The sequence below is a fragment of the Bos mutus genome, chromosome 16 (assembly GCF_027580195.1).
Source record: "Bos mutus isolate GX-2022 chromosome 16, NWIPB_WYAK_1.1, whole genome shotgun sequence".
NCBI lineage: Eukaryota > Metazoa > Chordata > Mammalia > Artiodactyla > Bovidae > Bos > Bos mutus.
In genome coordinates, this window is record NC_091632.1 from 47182007 (window position 1) to 47201496 (window position 19490).

General features: G+C 42.8%; 1 protein-coding gene and 1 long non-coding RNA gene across 4 annotated transcripts in view; one reads left to right on the plus strand and one right to left on the minus strand.

Moving 5' to 3' along the window:
* The window catches only part of LOC138991279 (uncharacterized), a 34283-nt gene that overhangs the window by 7530 nt on the left and 7263 nt on the right, over positions 1–19490 (plus strand). Inside the window, exon 3 of the long non-coding RNA XR_011467303.1 lies at positions 3890–3937. This is a non-coding gene — a long non-coding RNA (uncharacterized lncRNA). The remainder of the gene's footprint in view (positions 1–3889; positions 3938–19490) is intronic.
* Positions 1–19490, minus strand: part of FMO4 (flavin containing dimethylaniline monoxygenase 4) — a 39301-nt gene that overhangs the window by 5517 nt on the left and 14294 nt on the right. For all 3 annotated transcript variants that reach the window (XR_011467301.1, XR_011467302.1, XM_070385306.1), the window contains exons 5-8: positions 8787–8929; positions 7467–7666; positions 5974–6326; positions 3282–3351 (exon numbers count right to left, since the gene is read on the minus strand). Coding sequence is in view for 1 of the 3 variants with exons in the window: in XM_070385306.1 (XP_070241407.1) it covers positions 3282–3351; positions 5974–6326; positions 7467–7666; positions 8787–8929 (766 nt within the window). In the remaining 2 variants the exon portion in view is untranslated. The remainder of the gene's footprint in view (positions 1–3281; positions 3352–5973; positions 6327–7466; positions 7667–8786; positions 8930–19490) is intronic.

Genomic DNA, 19490 nt, shown 5'->3' on the forward strand with positions numbered 1-19490 from the left:
TCATTTCCATAGAGCACTTCAGATGCTTTGTGTTCTGGGTGGCCAGGGGATTATCCAATATCAAAAGAACTTTTAAAGACAGTCACTTATTGGCAAGGTACTTTCTGATTTTAGGGACAGAGCAGTGAAGGAACTAATCCAGAAAAAGGGTTGTCATTGTCCACGCCTTCTTGTTGTACAATGAAAAGATGGGTAGCTGGTATTTATCTTTTCCCTTCAAGGCTGGGGGGTTAGCAGTTTTACAGTTAAGGGCAGTCGTGACTGTGAACCCCCCCTAGAGAAAGGAATGGCAACCTACTCCAGTATTCTTGTCTGGAGAATTCCATGGATAGAGGAGCCTGGCAGGTGTGTTCAGACACAACTGAACAACTATCATGACCATAAACCCGACTGCATTTACACATGAATGGAGAGTTAGCCTATGCTTTCCTGCCTTAAATTCTCATGCTCAGTTTTCCTCTTTAATAATAAATGTCCTTTGTGGCATTCTGCTATCCGCCATCCCCAGGATAGGGCACTTTTGTCTGCATTAAACACCGTTTCAGGCAGATATCCTTTTTCTCCAGTGACTGTCTTAACGGCATCTTGGAACTCTGTCTGCTTCCTCTTGGTCAACAGAAGCTGCTCCTCCTGTTATCTTGACTTTTTTTAAAGACCCTGCTTTCTAAAATCAGGAAACCATCCTTCTCTAGCATTAAACACTTCTGCACGTTTCTTTTGCTTTCAGTTGTCATATAATGACTTCACTATTTTTCAAATCTATAAAAGTCTATAAGTATGCCTTTCTTATAGCAATCCCGCACACACATAAAAGCTGGATTTTCTTTTTTTGTGTGTGTGTACACATTTAGTTTTATTGTAACAAAGCAACTTGTACACTTTTAACGTTTAAAACTGAGCATCATCTTTCCTTTCCAGTGAAACAAAAAGAAAAATTTAAAAATAAACAGGAACAAAATTACAATAGAGAATGTCAATTGCAAATAAGATCCTACAGGTTCTGCTGATTCTCCCATCGAGTGGCAGGGCTCAAGTCATCATTAGGAGAGAATTTTATTTTAAAAGTGTCATCTTAAACTGCAAGGATGTCCGTTAAACATCACAATTAAACATGCCAAAGAAGAAGCCATGTTGTCAAAATGCCCACTTAACCCACCCAAACATCTCAAACCCACCCTTTGCTGACCTTCTATAACCCCATTTTTTTAAGTTTTTTTTTTTCTTTTTTTAAACAAGAGAAAGTAGACAGATACATGTTGGTAAATGCTAACTGCATTTTCAACACAAGATAAAAAAGTATTTCAGAAAAAGTGCAAGGTTTTCATGCCTGCTAGCACAGGTACAGTGATGGCTTCACAAATTTTCTTTTTTATAATGGTCCTTATGCTGAATTCATTTATTGTGAAATGACAGGCAACTGTAGCTGCAGACCTCAGTCTATAGTACATGTCAAGCAATTCAGCTTTTTCTTGTAAATTCGGGACTTTTTCCTGCTTCTTGGGAGCACTTCCAGCATCACTCGTGGCACTCTAATGGGTCCCGTGTTGTGATTCAAGGTTTACATTATTGCACTAATCACGATGGAAAATACATGAGGAATGTGAGAGATCACTTTTTACTGTGATACGAAATTTGCTGGAGAGATGAACTGTTCATGCAGGGATGATTAGTGTCATATGACATACTAAGCAGCTAGGTGAAACACCTGGGCTCATCACAATAGCAAAGGAAGGGAGCAATGAAACTACTGCAGTAGTGCTACAGGTAATTTGATGCTGCTATGATTTAACGCTGCATCTTTACACTGTTTGGGCTTCCCACGTGGCTCAGTGGTAAAGAGTCTGCCTGCCAATGCAGAAAACACGGGTTTGACCCCTGGGTTGAGAAGATCCCCAAGAAGAGGAAATGACAACCCACTCCAGTATTCTTGCCGGGATAATCCCATGGACAGAGGAGCCTGGAGGGATGCAGTCTATGGGGTCACAAAGAGTCAGACACGACTGAGTGACTGAGCACACATGCATGCTTTACACTTGTTTATATTTCTCTTGCTTGTGAATGGCACAATGTATGATCTGTGTTTATGTGTGCAAGTTTTGATACATTTTAAATTTTATAATAGATTTTTGTATATTTGTCCTGGTGAGAGACCACAGTGGCCTGTTCTGGGGTGGTTAGAAGCCAGGGTGTGAGAGGGGTCTGGATTCTGAATTTATCTGAAGGTAAGAGTTAACAGTATTTGCTGAGGATGTGAAAGAAAAAGAGGAGAAAAGATCACTCCAAGGTTTTTGACGTTCAACTGCAATAAGTAGCCATTGACCGAGATGGGGAAAGTCTCAGAGTAGCCCATGTGCAGGTGGAGGTTGGTGGTTAGTTTCTAGACATGTTAAATTGGAGATACCGGGACTTCCAGTGGTTAAGAATCTGCCTTGCAAAGCAGGGGGCATGGGTTCAGTCCCTGGTCAGGGAACTAAGATACCACAAGTCACAGAGCAACAAAGCCCACGTGCCACAGCAAAAGATCTCATATGATGCAATGAAGATCCTGTGTGCCACAGTGAAGACCTGAGGCAGCCAAATACATAAATAAAATGTTTTTTAAAAATTTTGAGATACCTATTACCTATCTAAGTGGAGATACCTAGAGGGAGTTGGTTTAGGATTTGGAGTTCCAAGGAGAGATCTGGGTTAGAGACCCAAGTTTGGGAGCCATGAGTACATGATGTCATTTAAAGCCATAGGCCTGGGGAGGTCACCCACTAGTGTTAACAGAAGTAAGAAGAGGTTTGAGAATTAAGGTTGGGGTTCACCAATGTTTAGGAGTGAGGAAGAGGAGACACTTGTAAATATAGAGAAAGAGTAGCCTGAGAAGTAGCAGAACAAAGAGAACAGGGTTTGGGGCCAAGTAAACAAAGGATGGCCATTGTCTAGGGCCAGGTTCTGTGTTCTGCTGACGTGACCTGATGTCCCCACCAGGCACATCATCTAAAGCCAAAAATCAATTTTTTTTGTTGACAGCACTGTGTGGCATGCAGGGATCTCAGTTCCCTGACCAGAGACTGAACTCATGCCCCCTGCAGTGAAAGCATGGAGTCTTAACCACTGGACCACAAATCTAGCTGGTGGAAGAGTTAGCACTAAAAATATATTCTTTTGGCTCATAATGCAATTATTTCTAACCTGCCCCACTGCTCCCCTAGGAGTGGCCTTTATATTGAAAAAAAATGTTTTGTAATGGAATATAATGGTAAATTTTCCCTGTAGCAGGGTATATTTCATACCTTTCTATGAGCTGCTCCTTCTTCATAGCCTCAGCCATCAGTTTTTGAGATGGTGGTATCTTACAGAGTCCTGTGAGAAAAGCCAGAAACATAACCAAAGTCACATGTGGTTCTTCCTTTGAGTTCTCTTCCCCCTCATTTCTGGCCTCCCACTGCTCCGACCTCAGAACATGTGATTGCAGAAGGTTAGAATAGGATTGGGGCTTTCCCAAGGTGGTAAAGAATCTGCTTGCAATGCAGGAGCCGCAAGAGATGTGGGTTTGATCCCTGGGTCGGAAGATTCCCTGGAGGAAGGCATGGCAACCCACTCTGGTATTCTTGCCTGGAGAACTTCATGGACAGAGGAGCCTAGCAGGCTATAGTCCCCAGGGTCACAAAGAGTCAGACACGACTGAGCGACTTAGCACAGCACACAGTACAGAATGGGAATAGAGCACAGAGGATAATTTTCTGGAGGTAAAATCCCTCTCTGAACTCACTTAACCTGGGTACTTATGAATCTACATGAGAAAGCTCTGACTTAGCCCTGGAGTGTACTTGCCACTGGGATCATTGTATCCTGTATAAAGCTGTAAAGACTTAACTTGGTGGTACCTGGTCTCTTGCAGGGTCTCTGGAGATGCATGAAGTCACTACTGTGGTGTGGTCTAATCAAGGTTTGTTTTGTCAGCTTTATCATTCTCATAAGCATTTTTGAGCTCATTATAAAATACTTTAAAAACCCAGGTAATATAATTCAAAAAGACACATGTACCCATGTACCCCAATGTTCACTGCAGCACTATTTACCATAGCTAGGACATGGAAGCAAACTAGATGTCCATTGGCAGATGAATGGATACAGAAGTTGTGGTACATATATACAATGGAATATTACTCAGCCATGAAAAGGAATGACTTTGCATCAGTTCTAGTGAGGTGCATGTGTGCATGCTAAGTTGCTTCAGTCATGTCTGACTCTTGTGACCCTTGGACTGTAGCCCACCAGGCTCCTCTATCCATAGGATTCTCCAGGCAAGAATAGTGGAGTGGATTGCCATGCCTTCCTCCAGGGGGTCATCCCAACCCAGGTGGATGAACCTGAAACCTGTTATACAGAGTGAAGTAAGTCAGAAAGAGAGAAACAAATATCATATATTAAGTCATATATATGGAATCTAGAAAAATGGTACCGATGAAACTATTTTTGGAGTAGGAATAGGGACACATAGAGAACGGAGCTGTGGACACAGCAGGGGAAGAGGGTGGGACGAATTGAGAGAATAGCACTGAAACATATATTACCATATGTAAAATGTAGATTGCTAGTGGGAATTTGCTAGTGGAAACTGGCACTCATCTTGGTGCTCTGTGACAACCTAGAGGGGTGGGATGGGGTTGGGGGGGTGGGAGGGAGGCTCAAGAGGGAGAGAATATACGTATACTTATGGCTGACTCATAGTGTTGTATGGCGGAACCAACACAACATTGTAAAACAATTATTCTCCAATTAAAAAAAAAAATCCCCGCCCCCAAAAAACCCAGGTACTTAAGAGTCTTCTGTGTTTTTAATATAATTGGAAAATGCCACAAAAGCACTTTAATTTGCCTTAAATAAACATTTGGATAGTTTAATAAAAGGCCATGGAATTTTTTGTGTAATACAAATAAATGAGATTCCTAATCACTTTCTCCTCCCTTCACTCCACCTCCCCACCACCCCATTAAAATACCATGTCTGTCAATTTAGGAGAACATTTTAAAATATAGTTGATATACACTACATTTGTGCAGCGTGAGAGAAGTCAGTACTACTTGATACTGTATTATATGGTATTTATAAATTGTTGGTGATTTTTATTATTAAGGGCAGAATTCTGCTAAAGGACAAATTATTGGCTCAACTGTGATTATTGTTTATATTTTTACAAATGTAATAATACAAACCCAATTCTTTACAATGCTTACGAATCTAAAACTTGCCCTGGAGAGGTGTGATAACAATAGGAAAAGTAAGAATGACAGCTATCAGTTAATGAGCATTTACTCTGTGCCAAGTACTGTGTTAACTGCTTTGTAGACATTATTCATTTTACAAAACCCTTATGAAAGAGGTTTTATTATTCCCATTTTAACAAAGGGGCTGAGATTTAAAGAGGTTCTTGCAAAGCTTGTGAGTTGGGATTGGACTGGGGTTGGACTCTGGCAGCCCTGACTCTGTCGCCTGTGTTCTGACAGTGATAACTGACAGCCGTTAGTGTCCAGTGTCTACAGTTTTTATGGGCATTTCTTAAAAGTCACTATCTTCTGAGACCCCAACTTTATTCACAGGGTATATTACTCTCAATATATTTCTTAAGAGGCAATATAAAACTCTACTGCTAGTGATAAATGGAAAGACAGGAGTAAATAGACTAGACTAGATTTGATTCGACGACAGCAGAATAAAATGGGATCCTGAGTACTTCCTCAGCTACTCTGAGAAGTGTGATTATTCTGTTCTCCAGATTTATCCTATCCACAGAGTCAAATCCTCTTTTTCCACTCACATTAGTGATACAAGCACAGTCACATACAAAATTAATTCTTCATTAAATTTTTTTGGGATATTTTATGGTACTTTAGCTCACATTTGTTGGATTTTAGATAAATTTCAAGGGACTGATTTCAAGACTCAGTTGTTCACATTGGGCTTTAAGTGGAGTCCAGGTACCTTTGAATATTCTTGTGGCCCATCGCGCTTGGAGCTCTGTGCCTGCTAAGATGGATCCTGTAAGGCTGATGAAGCCAATCATAGCTAATGTTGTCTTCTCTAGGTTTGAGGGAAAGACCAGCTTATATAGGAATATCTTCTTTGTACAAAGGGTTTTGAGAGGCTCTTCAAAAAAGGGAAAAGAATATGTGTATCCTGTACTGAAGATCACAACATCGATGTTTTCTTCCACTGTCCCGTCTTCAAAGACAGCAGAGGTTTCTGTAAACTCCTTCACGCTGGTTTTAATAGTGACTGTCCCACAGAGGATACAGGTTGGCAGCTCATCATTCACAATCTTTTTTGGTTTTTTCCTTTGACACAGAGGAGAAAATTATTCACTGTAGCTATATTTATGAGACACTAGCAAATGATTTATTTAGTCAGTTCAAAATAATTATCTGCCAAGTCAAGGGAGTAAATTGACCAATGTCTAATTCAAAGTTGTCTGTTCTTAAGTTGTCACTTGACAGCAAGTGTCAGTTCTCAAGTTGTCATTTGCTGTTTCTATAACAAGTTTTGTTTTCCTGCTCCCAGTAGAAGGCATGTAGAAATTGACTAAACCTATTTTTTCCTGTGGGGTTTAAAATTCTCTCTCTCTTGGAATTAATTTCTGGAGCAATGTCAGGATCAAGTATATGACAATCCATTTGATAATCAGTTTTGGATCTCACATCACCCAACCCTCAAAAGATTGACATTTGGCAAAGAGGAAATTGCAAAAAACTTTTTGAATTAAAAAAATTATATCTATTTACTAATGGATTTTCATAGTGAACATATTTTCATTATGAACATTTTCATATTTTCATTATGAGCATCATTCTACCTAATTGCAGCAGACATGATGTCTATAAAATTTATATATTGAATCATTCATTGTTATTCATTTTTTTCTATAAGTGAAAGCCATCTTACCAAAGAAAAAATTATTTGGGTCAAGCATTTAATAAAAATCACAACTTTATATGCATTGCCAAGGTTTTCTTTTTCCTTGCCAATGTGTAGGTCTATACAGATGTATATTAATATATATAATTCTAGGAATTCCTTTTGGCAATTCATACCTCTAATCATTCAGCCAGTGTGGACATTTATTAAAGGTCAGTGAGAACTGGCCATCTGTACTCACTGGTGCTCTCATTTACTTGTGAATGGTAGCCAACCTGAGAACACTCAAGGCCAATTTAATCCTGATTTTCAAACTGGAAATAAGGATGGAAATAAAGTTTCCATCCTTCATTTTCTTCATTTACTAGTCTGCTACCAGACAGAGAATACTCCTAATTCAAGACCTTCTGTGGTACTGATGGACATTGTCTTAAGAAAATAAGCTTAGAAAAGGATAAACAAAGGCAAAGTCACAATTATTGAACATTTTAAGTTCTGAATTAAAGAGAATGAGAAATATTGATTAAATAACTTTACCATTAATTAAAAATATAATTAAATACCCCTTAGTAATATTTAGTCCGTAATTCGCATGGTCAAATCTTTTATTGAGGTGCCTCTCTTGAATCCACTTCAGAATACAGGAGGGCAGAACTTGTGCAATAAAATTATGGTGTCTTCTTGTAACCATCATATTAAGTGGGTAGCCCCCATCTGAAGAGCGGTTGATAACCCAGGTACCAGTTCTAGTACTGAGAAGTACCTAAAAACAAGGCAAGAAGGCTAAATACATGTACATCATTTTGTAGTATTTTTCTTCAATATATTTCAAATGGTTTTATAACATTCTAGTCTTATAACAACAGAGGACTAGTGAATTTGTACACAGATCTACAAATGACTGGGCTTCCCTGGTGGCTCAGTTGGTAAAGAATCTGCCAGCAATGCAGGAGACCCAGGTTAGATCCCTGGGTCAGGCAGATACCCTGGAGAAGGGAATGGCAGCCTGCTCCAGTGTTCTTGCCTGGAGAATTCCATGGACAAAAGAGCCTGGTGGTCTACAGTCCATGGGGTTGCAAAGAGTAGGACATGACTGAGTGACTAACACTACCTACAAATGACTAGTTATTCCAACCGCTGTCATTGTTTTCATAAATCACTTTGACTAATCTATGTATCAGTTAAATATTCTCATCATGTTTAAAGAATAGTAGATACATGCTGTTTATCTGGCAATTTTTTACATAAATAACATGGAATTTCAAGTGAGTTTTGAGATAGCAATATTAGCTGAATTAAATAAAAATCTACTATTTCCATATCTAATCATTGTCCTATAACTTATGATAAAGTGGAGTAGATTTCTAATTGGTGAACCTATGCTTGGGATTTCTAAAATCATTATGTATACATCTTGGGCAAAGTAAGAGGTGCTTTTACCTCAAAACAAAGTATAAATCTGCTCCTAATTGAAGAGATGTTCAGAAACCAAACTCCCCTTTCTCTGTATGTGGGAGTTTTTCCGGAATACTGAGAGTGTGTAAAAGAAAGACAGTTGGTGTGGGCGGAGCAATTTGCCCCTTTGACCTTGTTCCAGGAGCTCCTCTGAAAAATGCCTAGTGGTTTGGCATCCATACAGTTCTCCTCGATCCTTCTTGGAGATGGTGCAGTTCTGTAACGCATGCATCACGAAAGGCTTTATGGATTTTCAAGGTTTTCTTTTCCCATTTACTCTGTTCCCACATAATTTAGCAAATGTGGAATTCAGCAGTTCCACATAATTTCCACATATTTTGGCCAGTTTGTTTTATACCCTTGAATACCACCTTCCGGACGCCAGAAGTGATGCTAGGGGTGGGAGTGCAGATTCAGAGATGGTGTACCTGAGCTGCGGTTCGACTGAGCTCCACTGCAATGTCTCCTCCGGTGTTTCCAAGACCGATCACTAAGACGCGTTTGTCCTGAAAGCCTGCTGGGATCTTGTACTCTTGGCTGTGTAGGATCTGGCCTTTAAACTTATGGATTCCTGAGGGGAAGGAGGGATCAGAAATATCTAGAGTTAAAACTCCTTTAATTGGCAGGCATAGGATCTTTGGGAAAAGGGACGTCTCAGAAACATGGCAGCCCTTTGCTTCTGCTGCCAGTTGCAGGAAGTAGAATCAGTATACCATCTGCTAGCCCACTGGATACTGTAAGCCCAGATATTGGTATAGTACAACATGTCTTGTTAAAAACATAGGAGAACTTAAATATTTCTGTGTGTCCCATTTGAAAGCAATTACTTAGGGAAATCAAGCTTACTGTAGATGATAATAAGAAACATCTCATGCATGACCCTGAACATCCTAGACAAGAAGCATTGGGTTGGCCAAGTTCATTTGGGTTTTTCTGTATGATTGTATGGAAAAACCCAAACAAACTTACTGGACAACCCAATAAATTGTTGATGCTTTATTTTACCCATCAGTATATTCTGTCAGAATTGATTTATGAATACATTAATAACATATTTACAGATTGAATTAAAACTCCTTTTTGCAAAAAGAAATTTTGTAGCATGTTTTCATGTAAATAATTATTCTTGTTATTTAGGCTTGTTACTTAGCACTTATTTTACTTTGTGTTTTATCACATACTTATTGAGCTTTCTGGGTGGCTCAGTGGTAAAGAATCCACCTTCCAGCTTGGGTGCAGTCCCTGGGTTGGAAAGATCCCTGGAGAAGAAATGGCAACCCACTCCAGTATTCTTGCCTGGGAAATCTCATGGAAAGAGGAGCTGGTATGCTACAGTTCCCGGCGTTGCAAAGAGTTGAACACAACTGAACATGCACGCATACACTTACTGTTTTATTATAATGTATGCTTATTTATCGGAGAAGGCAATGGCACCCCACTCCAGTACTTTTGCCTAGAAAATCCCATGGACGGAGGAGCCTGGTGGGCTGCAGTCCACGGGGTCGCAAAAAGTCGGACACGACTGAGCGACTTCACTTTCACTTTTCACTTTCATGTACTGGAGAAGGCAATGGCAACCCACTCCAGTGTTCTTGCCTGGAGAATCCCAGGGACGGGGAAGCCTGGTGGGCTGCCGTCTATGGGGTCGCACAGAGTCGGACACGACTGAAGCAACTTAGCAGCAGCAGCAGCATGCTTATTTATTCTTTGTTCTTTTGTTATTTATATTTGTATTTCTCACTGATCTTTCAAGCTCCAAACACTGTCAATAGAAGTATCACTATTATGATATTTATATACTGTATATGAAAAGGGCTACCAAATATTTCTTCTCTTGATCTTTTTTTTTTTTGGTAGTTATCTTATTGGCATCTATAACAGACATGAATTGTGGGTTCATAGAAAACTAAGAATTGTAGTAACAGTGGAAGCAGAGCTATTTACAGTGGTGGCTGTCACTGGCAAAGTCCATTAACAATTCCCAAGAAATACAAGTAGAATCTGAGTAATAAAGTCTAACCTTTTTCTTTTCCTTTGTACTTAGTCTAGTTTCACTTGATTATATGATATCCTGTGCAGAGGCCTTGTACCCAGCATTTCAGACTAGAATTCCTAGTGTGAAAAGGCTGTGCCTCATCCTTTAGCTCAGCAGAACATGTGCAGAAGTACTGTGCAGGATGCCTCAATTCGAGATGGTGGCAGGGTACCATGGGCAGAGATGCTGCACCTGGCACCACGATCTGGAGCCATGGGCAGCATGGCTGGGCCTGACCTTAAGAACTCCACACTCTTTCCTACTGATGAGGTACCTATAAAGCAGGCCTGTTGGGGAAAGATGTTCTTGAGAGCACAGTCTCACACATCTCCATTCTCTGATGAGAGAATAAAACTTACTTTTGCTTTTGATCTAACTTGGTCTCGTTCTTATTGGCTTGAATGATTTGGGGCAGGAATATTATTGGGGACTGACTCAAAAGGGTCAGTCTAACCCCCAGTTAGATTGGAGTCCATGCCATTTTGACACCTCCCATTTTAGTCTTTTGAGGAATCCATTAACAGTTGGGTGCTGGTTCCAAATTTCCTGAACTGGAAGTCTTAGTAGTAGTTGTAGTCTTTTTATGTCAAATCATGTGGAATTTGTGTGCCAGCAAATCACTTCAACTGCTCCCCTTGATAGTTTGAAACAAACCCAAAACAGAACATCTAAGTTATGGGGAACCAAATGTCTGCCATATGGAAGGATAGCTCATTAGGGTGCATTCTGCAGAACTGGAACTTTCTGGGTATCACCCCCTGACTCAGGAGTGTTTCTGTAGGAAAGAAACCTGTGCATTGGAATAAGATTAGGGAAATCAATCAAGAGTCAACAGAAAATCTTTGGCATTCCTTCAGGTGCTACAGGTAGTGCCTCCAAATCTATACTACCACTTATCTTGAGTCATGGGAAGGGAATGTCAGACAAAAGAATGTTGGGGGCAGGGAGCTGCTAAGCTGGCACTCCAGCTGACCCCAGGAGCCCCAGTGGACATTCGACAGAGGGAGAAAGCCTGTCAAATTCTTAGTTGACACTGGTTCTACCTACTCAGTTCTGAACATCAAATCAGGAACACTCAGTCACAAGACATGTAGAATTATGGGGCTGTCAGTAAAGGCTCACGAATGGATATTCATAGGACCATCAGAGTGTAAAGTGGGCAAACATAGGCTCAGCCACTCCTTCATGTGTGTTCCCACACACCCCATACTCCTGCCAGGAAGGGATATCTTAATAAATTGGGGGCTACTATACACCTAATGGGAAACAAATTGGAGATTGGTGTCCCCTTAGACAAAGGGCACAAGATAATAATGTTAATAATGACTGATGACAAACTTTCCCAGACAGAGCAAGTTAATCTCCTTGAAGTAAATCTGAGGTCTGAGCCCAGGGATGGGTAGGATAAGTTGCAGGAGCCAGTTTCATGATAATCCATCTAAAATGTGTATATAAATGGCCAAATAGAAAACAGAACCCCCTCCATTGGGAAGTCTTGTTCCGTACTGCCCTGTCACATGGCCTAACTGTCCAGGGCCTTATTAGAACATTTATAGCAGCATATAATACCTCCATTCTCCTCATAAAGACACCCAATGGAAAATAACATATGTTACAGGACTCTCAGGGTAATCAGTGAAGCCACGGAGGATATACATCTAGTAGTCTTTAATACTACACACTGCTGGTTATTATACTGTCCCCCGGGACCTGGAATTCTGTATCAGATTTAAAAGATGCTTTACATGTATTGAAAACAATAATACTGCTAGGCAGTCCTGCCTTAAAGGGTCAAAAATTCCTCCACCATCTTTGGATGGACTTTAACTAAAGACCTAAAAGATCTACACCAAGCCTCCTCCAATGTAGACAAAATTCTGATCGTCAGCCCTACTGAGGAGGCCTTTGATAAAAATACTGTAACCACCTTGAACCATCTGGGGAATAAAAGATATAAGGTATCCAAGAAAAAGGCTCAAATACCACACACTAGGGTGACCTACCTAGGCTTCATTCCTACAGAAGGTAAGAGAAGTGTAGAAAGCATTGGCAGCCTCGCCCCTCCTAAAACTAGAAGACAGCTTAGGTGTTTGTCTGGGGATGGCTGGGTTTTGCCATGTCTGGATTCCTAACTGTGGTCTAATAGCTGGGACTCTATGAAAAATTAAAAAGAAAGGATGATTTTTTTTTAATGCAATTCAGAATGTAAAAAGACCTTTCAAGAACTGAAAATGCAATTACTTCAGGCCCCTGTTCTGGCTTTCTAAAATTTAGCTAAACTCTTTGACCTTTACATTCATAAGATAAAGGGAATCATCTTTGGGGTATTTGCTCAAAAACTGGGGACCCCTTACTCAGGTGGTTGCTTATATCTCTAAACAATTAGATCAAACTGCTAAGAGGTGGCTTTCTTGCCTCCCAGCAGTGGCAGCTACTACAACCTGGCTAAAGGAAGCTGAGAAGTTAACATTTGGTCAGCTGATCACTATATGAACTCCATACCAGATTTAGACTTTGGCTAGTCCCCAGAAAGTCAATTCAAGTTCAGGCTATGCTTTTAGACAATCCAGTGGTTTCCATAAAAAACTGACAGGCTAAATCCTGCTACCCACAGAAACAGGGCCCCTGGAGCATTATTATATAGAAGACATGATCTATTCCAGTTGTCCTGACCTAAGAAATGAGCCTCTCCCACATGCCAAAGAGGAATGATTCATGGACAGGAGCAGTTTTATGAGAGAAGGAAAAAGCCTGGCAGGATGAGCAGAGACCTCCCAGGCCTATGTCTTAGAGGCGAGAAGCCTACCCCAGGGACTTCTGTTAAAAAGGCCTTGCTGGAGCCTTTGGGATGGGGAAGATCTTTGATGTTCACACAGAATCCCAGGATGTGTACGCCATTCTACACGCATGGGGCTATTTGGAAGGAAAGAGGCATGTCTGCTGCAGAGAATAAACAGGTGAAAATGGCTTAAGCATATTGAAGCAGTATAGCTTCCAAAAAACGTGGCAGTGGTTCACTGTAGAGGTCACCAAGAGAAGAATGCAGAGGCAATAAAGGGAAACAACAAGACGAGTGCAATTGCCCAAAGGGCGGCCCCAGAACCAATAACCTGGCAACTATCCCCCCACATCCCCATACCTCAAAGGCCAGATCCATCCAATTATTCCTCAGTCTGCACAAAGGAAGAATTAGACACACCTGGAAATGGGGATTCACTAGAGATCTAGGAGGCCATGGGTAGCTAGGTAATGAACACAGGCAATAGTTCTTTTCCCAAACTGCAGCTTGTCAACCTTCAGGGGGGCTCATCAAGGAACTCACTCTGGGTATATAATTGGTTCTCTGAGTTCATGGTTACTTCTGGCACGAGAAGTATAATCAGTCAGATAGTTGAGACCTGCCCCATCTGCACAATGAACAACCCCAACACCAGACCTCTCAGAGGTCCCCAGATCAGGCCTGTTCAGACCAGAGGAACATATCCTGGGGAAGACTGGCAAGCTGATTTCACTGCCATGGCGAAAGTACCCAGCAATTTCAGGTATCTCTTGGTGCAAGCAGACTCTTTTTCTGGGTGGATAGAAGCATTATTAGGGCTCCCCAGGTGGCACTAGTGGTAAAGAATCCCCCTGCCAATGCAGGAGGCAAGAGACGTGGGTTCAATCACTGGGTCAGGAAGGTCCCCTGGAGTAGGAAATGGCAACCCGCTCCAGTATTCTTACCTGGAAAATTCCATGGACAGAAGAGCCTGGCAGGCTTCAGTCCCTGGGCCTGCAAAGAGTCAGATATGACTGAACAACTGAGCATACACACACAGAAGCATTATTAACAGAAATAATTCCTAGGTTTGGGCTCCCAGGGTCCTTTCTAAGCAATAATGATCCAGTACTGTGTCTCAAATGATGAAAGGGATAATGAGTGCCATGGGCAGATCCTGCTTTTAGCTCGGAGGCCTTAATTGTTGGAGAGGGTAGAAAGATCTAAACAGAGCTTGAAATGGGCCTTAGCCAAGCTTCCTCAAGAAAACTGGATTAGGTAGCTTCCAATTGCCCACGCCCTATGTGGTTAGCCCCAAGGGATAAGTTAGAGTTAAGCGCATTTGAACTCATGTGTGGTAGACCCACCCACTACCCCACTGACCACCCACCCCACTCCACCCCCGCCCCAAAGAAGGGAAACCTTAACTTGAAATGGAACAACTCTAGTATGCCCTCCAGGTAGGTAACCAAGTGATTACCCCACCCCCTGTCCTTGCTCTCTACCCATTTTGGTTAAGAGACTGGGTGCACCTAAAAACCTGGAAGACCAGCTCAGTTCTAAGTGGAAGAGACCCCACTTGGTGATCCTAACACCCACACTCTACCCTGAAGTTGCAGGGTTTACCCCGTGGGCACATCACCCTTGAGTGAAGAAGTTCCTGAGCCCCAACCTGTGGAAGGACACCCCAGGGCAACAACCCCCCCCCGCCGCCCCCGACTACTCAATTGAACCTCTCTGACCTGAAGCTTCTCTTCCCAAAAACAACAAAGTGTGGCCAGGAAAACAGGCAACAGCAGTGAGCCTCCACATTGGGGGATGCTTGCCTACAGGCAAAAGACCTAGATACTTGCATTTTTAGGAAAGATTTGCTCTTGCTAATACTTGGGCCTTGTATGTTAAATTGTCTGGTGTCCTCTGTCTCCAAAAGGTTAGACAAACTGTCACTCAGTGATGCGAACAGTTAGGGTTGAAGCCTGGTGACCATCAACACATCTAAAGGCAGCTGGGAAGATGCTCTGGTCCTCCACTCCGGGTTGTGGGGATGCCTGGAATTAACAGGAAGCAATTTTTTTGGGCTTCAAAATCACTGCAGATGGTGACTGCAGCCATGAAATTAAAAGATGCTTACTCCTTGAAAGGAAAGTTATGACCAACCTAGATAGCATATTCAAAAGCAGAGACATTACTTTGCCAACAAAGGTCTGTCTAGTCAAGGCTATGGTTTTTCCAGTGGTCATGTATGGATGTGAGAGTTGGACTGTGAAGAAGGCTGAGTGTCGAAGAATTGATGGTTTTGAACTGTGGTGTTGGAGAAGACTCTTGAGAGTCCCTTGGACTGCAAGGAGATCCAACCAGTCCATCCTAAAGGAGATCTCTGGGTGTTCTTTGGAAGGAATGATGCTAAAGCTGAAACTCCAGTACTTTGGCCACCTCATGTGAAGAGTTGACTCATTGGAAAAGACTCTGATGCTGGGAGGGATTGGGGGCAGGAGGAGAAGGGGACAACAGAGGATGAGATGGCTGGATGGCATCACCAACTCGATGGACACGAGTTTGAGTGAACTCTGGGAGATGGTGATGGACAGGGAGGCCTGGCGTGCTGTGATTCATGGGGTCGCAGAGAGTCGGACACGACTGAGTGACTGAACTGAACTGAACGGAATCACAGAAGACAGACCTGAGCCCCTAATACCCCTCAAGGATGAGGAACAGGACAAAAGACAGAGGAGGGATGTGTGGTTGGCAGAACCCATTCTGGGTGATAAAGTCTAATCTTGTTTTCTTCTCCTTTATGCTCAGTCTAGTGTCACTTGCTCACAGGGTGCCACATGCAGAGGCCTCACACCTGGCCCTTTAGACCTGAGCTCCTAGTATGAAAAGGGTTTCCCCAGTGGCTCAGACAGTAAAGAATCTGCCTGCAATGTGGGAGACCCCGGTTCCATCCCTGGGTCTGGAAGATCTCCTGGAGGAGGGCATGGCACCCCACTCCAGTATTCCTGCCTGGAGAATCCCATGGCCGGAGGAGCCTGGTGGGCTACAGTCCAGAGGGTCACACAGAGTTGGACACGACCGAGTGACTAACACACTCCTAAACTGTACAGATTCCTCAGCACCGGGGTGTATGCAGAAGTGTGTGGACGTCACTGAATTCGAAATGTTGGCGGTGGTGGGCCTCCTGCGGGAACGCTGCTCTGCCCTGCAATCTGGAGCTGGAGCTGAACATCACGCCTGCACCTGTCTGGCGAGAACTCCGCCCCCTCCCCGCTACAGAACGCTACAAAGCAGCCCCGCCCACGATCGTTCCAGGAGAGCTATTCTCTACAGCCAGATGGCACTCCTCTCCATTCTCCAATCAAAGAGTAAAGCCTCCTGTGCTTCTGAACCGAATTTGGTCTCTAGGCTCCAAGCAACATCAGGCAGGAGGACCCTTCTTGGGGACCAGCTATAAAGGGTCAGTGGTCACAGATGCAACAATGGAAATTATGAGAGGTGGCAGAGGGAACAAGAGCTATGGGGCCAGCGACCTTCAGACCCACTGATCGGTAAGATGACAATCAGAAAGGGGGGCTCTGCACTTTAGAGAACTCCTCAGCCTCTCACCCTAATACTTCAAGTACTTTTGCAATTTTCATGTAAAAAGATGAAAACTGTCTCACCTTATCAATCTCCAGTCACTGATTCATTCATTTACTCAATTACATTTATTGAAGAGCTACTATATAAAACACAGTATTTTAATTGGGAGTCTTTGCCTGCTGAGGACCCCAAAGCTGAAAACTAAATGCAATAGTTGCCACATTTCTAGGGCCCTGCTAAACCAGCTAGGCAGAATTTGCAAAGGTGTATGCAGACCAGTTCTGTCATCCTTAGCCCCTTACTCACTTTCAAGGATTGAGTCGAAGTGGCCAGAGGTTGGAAACAGGAGACTTTCAGTAAAGGATTTAAAGCGCTGTTACGTTTTTGGTCCCCTTGACATGAAGCCAGATTTGAGGGGCTTCCGGGAGACCCCTGTGTGACCTCGACCCTTGGAATCTATGGAGCACAGAGAATGGTGTGTGGCCTACGTTTGACAGGTTGTGACAGCAATTGCCTGCAAGGGGTGGTGGAAAAACTTGCTAGTAGCAAGTTTTTCATTTAACTGCTGACAGTGTGGAATGCATGTTTCCTGTGGACCAGACGAAGCTATGTAGGAGAGAGCCTGTCTGATGACAGTTTAAAGGGACTTTGCACCTGGTAGCCATCTGGACTGGCAATGAAACCTTAACCTAGTTTGTATACAGATGACCTGGGGAGGAGCTAGGGTTGAAGGACTTGTCAACTGGGCAGCCCCAGAGTGCTTGGTCTATTAACAGGGGCTGCACTGAGAGATCCCTAGTAGTGGGGCTGGCTAGTCTCTGGAGCAGAGCCTTGGAGAGAACCCCACAAAGCATGGATCTTAAACACCCCCGAGGCCTGAGAGAACTAGCACCTCATTGGTGCCGGTCAATAAAAAACTTTCCTGCCCCTGTACTTCTTCATGTCCTTCCCCTGACTTCAATTCTGGAAGTGCCAGAGACTGGAGCAGGTGGGCAAAGGACTTGCAGGAGGAAGAGAGTCAGAGAGGAACAGAGGGGAACAGTCAGAGGAAGAGAGTAGCCAAGTACACTATCTTTTTCCTATGGCCACAGTCAGCACAAAGCAGGCACCGGCTGAGGAAGGGGAGAAATCTCTCACCATTACAGGTAACTGCAAGTTTTTACTATTACACAACATAGAATATTTCAGTTATAAAAATGAGAAGTTGGGGGAAATCCCTGGAGGTCCAGTGGTTAGGACTCTGTGCTTCCACAACAGGGGGCATGGGTTTGATCCCTGCCCCTGGTTAAGGAACTAAGATTCTGCATGCTGTGTGGCAAAAACAAAAAAAAAAAAAAAAGATGACAGAGGACTTTTTATTATTTGAGAGTGAGCATAAAATTGGTGGGAATGGCCTGCAATTGCAACCAAGGGCGGGAGAAGGACAAGCCCCACAGATGAGTCCTGCAGGCATATTACGAGACAAAACACAATTGGTTAATAACTGTACCTTACACGACCTTTACTTTCAACGTTGTACAACTCAAGGCACTGTTTCCTGTTTTAGGCTTAGGAGATGTGAGGATAAAAGGCAGTCTCTAAGCTCAAGGACTTCATCCTTGAGCGAGAAATAGGTAAACAGACAATAGCTAACTAACAGGCTGCCATCTCTGGGATCGCACAGAGTTGGACACGACTGAAGTGACTTAGCAGCAGCAGCAGCAACTAACATTTACTCAGCCCTTACTAGCAAGTCCCAGACACTCTGCTAAGGACTTTATATATGTTAATTAATTTAAACCTCACAACAACCCTACAAGGTGAACAATATTATGATTCAGTTTTACTAATGCTGAGAAAAAGACACAGAGGTTAAGCAACTTGCTCAAGGCCATACAGTAAGTAGCAGTGCCTGGAGAAGTCAGGCCCCTGGAGTCATCTGCCCCTGGAGCTCGGCTGACAAGCATGCTACTATACTGCTTCACAGAACAGGAGGTGTTATAATGGCTCCAATGGGGCATCAGCCTGGACTGAACCAGGGCAGGCATCCTGGAGGAGGTGAATTTTTTTTTCCAAAGAATGCCATTAGAAGGATGATTAGGAATTTGAAAAGGGAAGCACTAGAGAGTTTCAAGAAGAGGGAAAAGCCTGTGCCCCAAATGCATTAGGGAGTGGGGCTTCAATCCATTTTCTGGGGTTTGGCTGGAGAGAAGCTTGCTGAAGGCTCGACCTTGGTTCATAGATTTTGTATGTACCTAACACAATGCTTTTCAAATAATAGAGTCTCCATAACTGCCTATTTGAGTAGGGCACCCAAGAAAAAGTGTAGCATGCATAGGTAATTCTAAATCAATGATTATGTCAATAATGCATTGCCCTTCCCTCCAAAGGAATCTATTTGGTAAATCAAAACTACTAATTCAGAAAAAGGGGGTCTGCCCAGGGGTGTAAGGCTTGGTTTGCCTTGTCACCAAATATCTCTGGAGTACTTTGCTACTGTGGTTTATTCATCTTATACTTATCCCCCTAATGTTATGTGTTAGAAAATGCTTAGCTACTACCTTAGGAGAAGGAAGACCAGGCATTTGAAGTCCATGTACACCACTGACAAAGTTCGATGACCTTTGTTAATACTTGATTAAGTATAACTAGGCATTTGTGATCATTAATCTGTAACTAGTATTTAAAGAGTCACTCTTACACAACTTCTGAGTGTGGGAAAGAGAAGAATGATGAGTGGTGACCTGCAGAACTGGACTTTGTGCTCCCTGTCCTGTGATT